General features: G+C 38.9%; 1 protein-coding gene and 1 long non-coding RNA gene across 2 annotated transcripts; one reads left to right on the plus strand and one right to left on the minus strand.

Annotated features, from left to right (window-relative positions):
* Positions 1-258: 258 nt before the first annotated feature.
* On the minus strand, positions 259-2,517 carry LOC120317405. The gene is made up of 2 exons (XR_005559228.1): positions 2,405-2,517; positions 259-891 (listed from the first exon to the last, which is right to left on the minus strand). It is a non-coding gene; the product is annotated as an uncharacterized LOC120317405 (long non-coding RNA).
* A 100-nt stretch (positions 2,518-2,617) lies between these two features.
* F2RL1 (F2R like trypsin receptor 1) lies at positions 2,618-8,368 on the plus strand. The gene is made up of 2 exons (XM_039363998.1): positions 2,618-2,751; positions 6,659-8,368. The coding sequence occupies exons 1-2, from the start codon at positions 2,679-2,681 to the stop codon at positions 7,753-7,755; spliced, it is 1,170 nt and encodes a 389-aa protein (XP_039219932.1). The 5' UTR covers positions 2,618-2,678; the 3' UTR covers positions 7,756-8,368.
* Positions 8,369-8,680: the final 312 nt, after the last annotated feature.

An 8,680-nucleotide genomic window follows, 5' to 3' on the forward strand; every position in this document is an offset into this window, starting at 1 on the left:
TTGATGCAATCTTGTTTTCCAGTTGGATTAGATCAACCAGATGCAAAAACGAAGGATTAAGTTCTTAAATTCAGTTTTCTTTATAATTTAAATGTTATTGATAGCTTTTCTGTGCATAGTTTGCTCTGGATCTTTGCCATCTGCTAACTTTTAAAATATGCATAATTGTCTTATTTGGGGATTTTTTTTTCTTCATACTAAATGAATCAGCAATTAGGAACAGAAATCTACATTTGATGGAAGAAAGGGAATAGATTGTGGGGTCAAAATAGCAATTTTTTATCCAAAACAGATCTGAGAGCAGATAAAGTACATTTTTAAAAATGCATTACAGTTAACCTGAAAAGAAACAATAAACTAAACAATTGTGTCAATTGAAATAAAGTTACTATGGAATGACATCATTTCAAAGTTTAACATTTATATTTCTTCAGTTATTTGTTCCACCATCTTCTGAAGAATTATATGCACTTGAGAATGGCTCTCCTAGCCATTCTTTTTTGCAACATGAAGGAGAAAAAAAAGAAAAATATTTTACAAATTAAGTTTTATAATTCTGCAGCTTTTCCTTAAATTCTAATGAAACTGACAGGACGAGTCTTGTAATTTCATGGGCACTTCCAGAAGATGCTGTTGGAAATGTTCTTCTGGATGTTGTACCATTCTCAATTTCCATGTTTTCCCCCTTATATAAAATATCTCCATGAAACTATTGATCAAGGCAATGTAGAGTTTTAGAGTTGTGTTCAGCATAGACATGTTAAAGTAGTACTAGTCAACAGTAAATAAATTGTATAAAAACTAACAAATTGAAATGTAATCCACAGAATAGTAACAGACAGCTACTGGGTGGCTCCAGAGAAATGGAATTCATTCTGTTTTGAAGGATTCCTGAAAAATAAAATCCAAAGTTAAAACATACTCATAGATCCATTACTGTTGTTATAACTTCAAGTGACCTCTGTAAGTAGTCCTTACTAGTTTAGTATGGTAATCCCCGTTTAGAAATGTATAATTTGACTCATGCTCTGGTAATCCTCTTGTTTTTACTACTGTAATAATGCCTTCTACATGGGAAAAAAAATGTGGCAAAATTTTAATTAGAATTAAATATTCTGAATGGCTTTCACTAGCTCTTAGTTCATAAGTCAGATTCAAAATATTGGTTTTGAGTTATATAGGTGTTTATGACATAAGATCTGAGGACCTATGGTACATTTCTTCCCTAGGTATCAACACATGTCCTAAATTCCTTAATTGAAGTCCTGCTCCAAATTTCTTCCCATTCTGGCACTGCAAGGGTGAATGCTAGTGCCAAAGTCTTCTTGATCATAGTGTCCCAAATACAGATTTATTTTCCAAAATGAAATTTGATTAGCTGCAGTCTTAGCTATTGTAAAGTGACTAACTACGTCCCCTCCAAAGGAATTCACTTGCTTGTGCGTCTGCATGTCTCTTTGTCTTCCAGCTGAGCTTAAGTGCCACTCTACTGCTGTTGCTCTCTGTCAAAGGTTGGTGTATTCAGACATATTTTATTTTACCAAAGAGAAAAGGAAACCTTTGGTTAAAGTAACTAGACTCTTTCTCCCAACATCTTTGTTTAACAAAGGAAGTGAAGAGATAATGAAGATAATGGAAAGAAAGTAGCTTAAGATACCTGTGTGATTACATCCCAATCAATGGACAAATGAGTCAATATTACCTGGGTTGTTGGGGCAGTTTTTACAACTGAGGATAATATATTTTGGGGTAGGAAAGGTTTCATCCCACAGATTTTCCCATTTTCATTTTCTGGTTAGGCAGTTCCTTTAAAAATGTTACATTTATTTCCAGATTTCCACTAGTATTTTTCATTTTTTTCAATTCAAAATGGAAATTTTATCATTGATTTTCAACTATTACATGCGACTCTGGAGGATGCAAAAAGACGGTTCTGGGGCACTGATGTATAGCCTGGGAAAATGTGGGACTTAAAATCCACACATCTTAAAGTTGTTGGGTTGACAGGCAGACCAATTTTACTGTAAATGTTATCGGAGGTAAAACTTGCGCAATAGGCTAAAATGCGTCTGAAGACAGCCGATTATCAACAGAAAAAAGAAAGTTTTTAACAGTTTGCAGTAAAGGAGATACCATGCCAGACAACTCTTCCCTTTGGGCGCCATCGCGGCTCCTCCTTTTCCGCGAATCTCCCGGCGGAGGCAGCGGCGTGGCCCCATTTAGCGTTGATTAGCCCGGAGTGTTTCGTGATTATAGACACCGGATTCTCTTCATTGTTGTTTCAGGTCGTTTGGGTGCTTAGTCTAATAAAAACATTCCATAAAAAACGCACAAGAGTTTTTTCCCCTTTTTAATTCCTATTGAAAACGAAGAGGTTCCAAGCAGGTAGAGACACAGGTCTAACCTGCCAACTGGCGCCCGCGACTCTCGGTGTTCGCGGCTCCCCTCGGGCTCTTCTGCGCGGCGCTCGCCAGCCCACCGCCGGGCGAAACTTCTGCCTTCCCCGCCCCTCGCAGGCTCAAAGGGCACCTGGCTGGCGTGAAGGGGCGAGGCTCCGCCTCCGCCGCCCTCTCCTTTTTCAGGCTGCAGTGAAACTCCGGTGAAACTCCCGGGCGCTGACAAGGGAAGAGGTGGAAAGTTCTTGTGTCGCAGCGATCCAGAGAAGCCCTGCTGCGGATATGGGGCGCCTCTGCCAGCCTTGGCTGGGGGTCCTGGTCTTGGGAGGAACGCTGGCCGTCGCCTCTGCTACAGGTGCGAAGTGTGAGCTGCGCTCGGGACGTTTTCGCCCTCTTCCGTCTTCTTTTCCATCGAAGCGGGGGGGGGGGGTTCCGCGTTTCGGGACCGCTGGGGAGATCGGCTGTTCTGGGAACATGCTGGACGTGCCCCCCCCCCAAGGGGCTGCTGGATGCGGGGTGGGTGTTTGGTCTCTCAACAAAATGGCTACCGTGAGGATAGGACCAGGGACAAAAACCTGTTTTATCAGAATGGCTACCTGCTCTTTCCCTTCTGCTCCTACTCCCGATTCCTAACCCACGGCGAGCTTTTTCTTACTTTTGCTGATCCTGATGCTTTTGGGGTCAGCAGGAGGACAGCTTAGCGAAGATCACCCTTTTTCTTTTGTGAGAAAGGTTAGGGGCCTTTCTTGGGAATAAGATGCTGGATCTGGTGGTGGGTCCCAGCTTCGTTCCCCATTTCCTTTTTCAAAAAGGAAAATGCCAGATAGGATAGGAAACCTGAGGTGTACGGCTGTGCTCTGGGCACCACATTGGGAATTTAGTTTGAGATTCTAGGCAGTAGAAAAGGTTATTTTGTAATCAAAACAGGAGTAACTTCATTGGAGCTTAACTTGCTGTAGTGATGTTATAATTCACTGAAGCTTTTTTGTTTTTCTTCTTGATAAATTGAAGCTTAACCTGATGACACAACCTAGTTCCTAATAGAAACAGGTTCTTTAGAGCAGAAGCAAAAGTTTGTTTTTTTAATCTCTAGTTACAAAGGCTAAGAGCAGAAGTTCAGGAAACTTTTTCTGCCTTGATTGCTTCACTTGAGAAGTCTCAGCTCAGTGCTTGAAAAGCTGACTTGTAGCAAACTAATACCTCTTGTACTTTGATTGTTAGTGAAAAGATCTAAAGAGTTTATTATTTCAAAAAGCCACTATTTTTTTTTCTTACAAGCTTAGGTTGAACATTGTTGTTTTCTTGTTGCTTATATACTTAACTATGGTAGCTCAGGACAGCACTATCTGTTTTCCAGTAATTGGTTGTTGTAACATGTGAATAAATGTTCAGAATAGCATAAGAAGTCATTCTTATAAAGCTATCTTGGCTTATGATATAATTTTGCAATTTGATTAGTTGGGCAGTGGTGCATTCTTTTGGAGTTGGAAGAAGAAGAAGAATATATCTGTGGTTAAACTGATATTTCTAAGTCTCCATGATTTGGGAGCGTTCCTAAAGGATCAGTGCAATTCATATGTAATAACTTTATCAATGAAGGCAGTATTTGCAGTTTAATTTTCAGTATTACCCTCGTTAACTTGCATGTATATGAAATGGTGAAAAAGGATGAAGAGCTAGGAATTCTGAGGTATTATTCTACAGAGCAAAATAACATGGAATGTATGTGGTGATCCCAAATTGTTCAACATGAGAAGAACTTAAAATGCCCTCTACTTAAATCAGTGGTTCTCAACCTTTCTAATGCCGTGACCCCATAATACAGTTCCCCATGTTGTGGTGACCCCCAACCACTTATACATCACCAGGTGCCAGGAGTGTGGCCAAAGAAAAGGGGGGGAAAATGGTGGACAGCCTTGTTTGGTGACCCCCATGAAATGGTCGTTTGACCCCAAATGGGGTCCCGACCCACAGGTTGAGAACCACTGACTTAAATAAAGAAGATGCATCTTTGCCTAATAAGGATTCCCTCTCTGTCTATGACAAAGTACATACTTTCTACATAAGGGAAATAGTTCCTGTTTTTCCATCCAAGATAGTTTCAAGGGGGTACTGTACAAAAAAAATGACCTTTTCCAGTGAACGCTGAACTGGACTGAGTTTGCATAAATTAATGGATGAACTTTTGATCCAGTTAATACTAATGGCCTCCCACACAACAACATGAATATGATATAAATTGCATAGTCAAATAAGTTAGTCCTGAGTATGCTAGAGTAAAATGAGCTGGTGATGTTGAGTGTGTGGGAATTGGCAGGCAAGAATATTGTGCCTATTTCTCAATCTCTTGCACAAGAATAGTCGAAATTACATGTTATGAATCAATACACAATTCTCAATGCCGTATTTATGCTACAATACCAATTAACAGATTTATTGTGTTTTATTAATCTAGGTGAAATGTTAATATATTGTATATTGCTAGTCCACATAGGATATGCCATATGCTAAATAAATAAACCAGTTGACAGAGTAGTGGAATGGGACATTTCTAAGAAAAGAAAAATGTTCTTTCCTATTTACTTTCTAGACCCTTAACATAAAAATAAACCTAACGGGGTTGGAAGTAAAACTAGTTGTAAATTATTAAATATGCATGTTATTTATTGAGCAAAAATGAGCTTTTAAAGGGTGAGATATATATCCATGTGAGTATATTGAGGAACTTATTTGAAAAAAAAATTAAAAAGACGGGCTGCATATATTTTAAAAAGATGGGGGAGGGCTGTATGTGTTCTGGCTAACTGGCCAGCTCACATTAGCTGGGCAAAGTGGGAATTTGGTGTATGCATTTGTTCTAATAATGTGTATTCAGGCTTAAACTGTGATCTGTCTGAGGTGAGACCCTGCAATTTAGACTGCAGGAATTGCATCTTTTTCCCTTTATATAAAGCAACCATGTTAGGGACAATCCTAGAACGCTTCTCATTGATATGCAACATCTACCCTATCTTGTTGCCCCCCAGATGTTTTGATTAAAGCCAATTGAAAACTCCCTTGCTTGCATTAAATCCTCTACAATGGCAACAAATTTATTTCTTAAAAAAGGAAATTGCGTTTTCAAATTTGCTATTCGGGCCAGACTAGATATGATTTATCTATAACATTGGATTTAGACGTTAATGTTAAAAAGTGAGAACAGTTGCAGAGCTGATCGTTCCTTTTTGTCCCTCCTTTTTTGGCTCCATCCAGGATATTGAAATGTAATCTGCAGCAGGTTACATGTGTTCCTGGAGCAGGCAATGTTCAGAAATAAGAGTAAAGGGGAAAGTAGTTATGTTAAGGTATACATTTAATGCCCTTATTTCATAAACGTCCTAATCCTCCCTATTCTGAACTGATCTTTTTCCTTTTTTAGAGTTTTACAGCACCTATTTCACCCCTCAAAATCTGACCAATGTTGTGACTTTTATGACATTGATTAGCTACATCCCTGCACCTGTGTCGCCCCTTTTCCAGCTATAAGAAAATCATTTTAAAATGTGACAAAAATATTTTGCTATACCAGTAATCCTCAACTTACGATCACAATTGGCACTGGAATATTTATTGGTTGCTGAGCAAAGTGTTTGTTAAACAAGCTGCATGACTGTTTCACTCAGTGACTGCAATCCTGGCATTCCGGGTTGTAATTGTTAAGCAATCTCAAGGGTCATTAAGCAGATGGAGTCCCAGGGAAGATGCGGTCTCAGAGGTTGGGTAAGAACAGGGAATTGAAAATCCTCCTTCCCCAAATCCGAGCAGGATTTTCAGACCCTGAGTGAAGAGACACTCATGCACAACCTGTGCCAAGCATTTACCTCTCTGTTGGATTTGGGGTCCCTCTCATCTGTGGGAGCTGGCTGAAAGAGCTGCCTGCTGAAGACTTTTGGTTCCCTTCTGTGCATGGAAGGGAACTCCTTTGGTGGGGTGCAGGAACAGCTTCCGAATTTCAGCTCCATTTTGCACCCCACTGAAGAAGTTCAGCTCCCCTCAGTGAACAATTCTTTCAGCCAGTTGTAAGTTGAGGACTACCTGCAGAGTTTTTCTTACTGGAATCAAGTTAGCCTGTGTACTTTCCTCAGTTCAACAGTATTTTTATCCAAAGCAAATGAATTATGATACCAATTATGTATTTATAACTTGTTACTTCATTATATAGGCTGTGTGGGAGACTGTTAATGGCCAGGTAACTTAACATATTTGCTTTGTTTCTTTTTTAGTGTCAAACCAAACTGGCATTTCAAAAGGAGGAAGAAGCTTTATTGGTCATAAAAGCAATTCAACAAATAAAGATGCATACAACATAGACGACTTTGCAATCAAAATCCTTACAGGGAAACTGACTACAATTTTCCTTCCTGTGATCTACATTATAGTCTTCATCATTGGCTTGCCAAGCAATGTCTTGGCTCTGTGGGTTTTCTTCTTCAGAACAAAGAAGAAGCATCCTGCGGTGATCTATATGGCTAATTTGGCTCTGGCAGATCTCCTTTTCGTAATCTGGTTCCCTCTGAAAATTGCTTACCATATTAATGGCAACAACTGGATCTATGGGGAAGTCCTGTGCAAAATACTTGTTGGGTTCTTTTATGGAAACATGTACTGCTCCATTCTTTTTATGACATGCCTCAGCGTGCAAAGGTATTGGGTAATTGCAAACCCCATACTGCACTCAAGAAAGAATTCAGAAATTGCTATGAAAGTTTCAGCTGCAGTATGGATAGTGCTACTGCTTGGCACAGTGCCACTATATCTTATTAACCAAACTGTTTATATTTCTAACCTTAACATCACCACATGTCATGATGTCTTACCTCAGTCTGTGTTGGCCAGTGACATGTTTAACTACTTCCTTTCCCTGGCTATTGGGGTCTTCTTATTCCCAGCTATTCTCACAACTGGAGCTTACATTCTCATGATAAAGACTCTTAATGCTTCCATTAGAGATGTAACCATTGGAAAGAAAAGGAGAAGAGCCATCAAGCTTATCATTACAGTGCTTTCTATGTACTTGATCTGTTTTGTGCCTAGCAATATTCTGCTGGTGGTCCATTATGCCCAGATCAAAACCAGTGGTTTCAGTAATGTATATGCATCATATATTACAGCTCTTTGCCTTTCTGCTCTAAACAGCTGCATCGATCCATTTATCTACTACTTCATTTCAAAAGACTTCAGGGATAATTTAAAAAATGCCCTCCTCTGTCGAAGTGTGCGCACCACCAAGAGGATGCAAGTCTCCCTCTCTTCAAACAGATACCCAAGGAAATCCCCCTCTTATTCCTCTAGTTCAAACACAACTAAGTCAACTTATTAAATTTGTGTGTATGACACAAGATTTCCATGGACAGAACATGAAACTGAACTCCAGTAACATTTAATAAACAAATGTTTACAGCTGGTAGACCTACTTTCCATACAAAATCATATGGACAAGCATGTTCTTTACAAAGGGAAAAAATCAAAGCGGCAGCCTGGTATGGACAATATAGTATATGTGAGTTTGGGTTTAGACCAATACAAGACAGAATTGTTTTTATAAGTGATTAGCAGCTGTGCAAAGAAGTTTTCTATATTGGTGTTAATCAAACAGGCATCTTGCATCCAGGCGCAAGTGGTAGTCCTAACTAATATTAACTAGTTTGAGATTTTAGACATCTTCTGTTTTATAACAGAAGGAACTGTAGAAGAACATATATGAGTAATTGTATGTGTTTGCCAAACCTGTCTTTTCCTAATCCAGGAACTGTGCAAGCCCTGGAATACTGTATTATTAATATAACAGTGACTGTTCTTTGCACTAATATACCTAATACCTTTATTTTAACTATGCTGTGAATACGCAATGTTTCCAGTAATGTAGCATGTAATTGTAGGTTTATTGCAATATTTTAAATGTTTTTAATTAAAGAAACACTTTTATATACTTATTTGAGTTTATTTAGATTGATAGGAAATGTATGAAATTTGCTTTCACTTTACCAAACTTCTTTCTTCATGTGAAAGTTCCATTTTCTTCTCACTGGCTCCAAATGAAATAAAGATTTAAGAAGCACATCTCCAAAGCAGTGAAATCGATCAATAGAAAAACTGGTTGATTTCATTTTCTCCACTATAGGATGCCCAGGGCCACAAGTGTGTCTAGCTAGGCTTCCTGCCCATCTAATTTTATTAAATTTCATCCCTATTGAAAAAAATGAGAAGCTGCCCCACTCTAAAGCACCAGCATTTAACACCATCTT

This window comes from Crotalus tigris, unplaced genomic scaffold (genome assembly GCF_016545835.1).
Source record: "Crotalus tigris isolate CLP2741 ecotype Arizona unplaced genomic scaffold, ASM1654583v1 scf7180000019642.961951, whole genome shotgun sequence".
Taxonomy (NCBI): Eukaryota; Metazoa; Chordata; class Lepidosauria; order Squamata; family Viperidae; genus Crotalus; species Crotalus tigris.

Bases quoted from the DNA above. Each gene is read 5' to 3' on its own strand.
- F2RL1 (XM_039363998.1), top strand. From the start codon at position 2,679: ATGGGGCGCCTCTGCCAGCCTTGGCTGGGGGTCCTGGTCTTGGGAGGA. The intron at 2,752-6,658 runs GTGCGAAGTGTG...TTTCTTTTTTAG, and splicing joins GGCCGTCGCCTCTGCTACAG to TGTCAAACCAAACTGGCATT.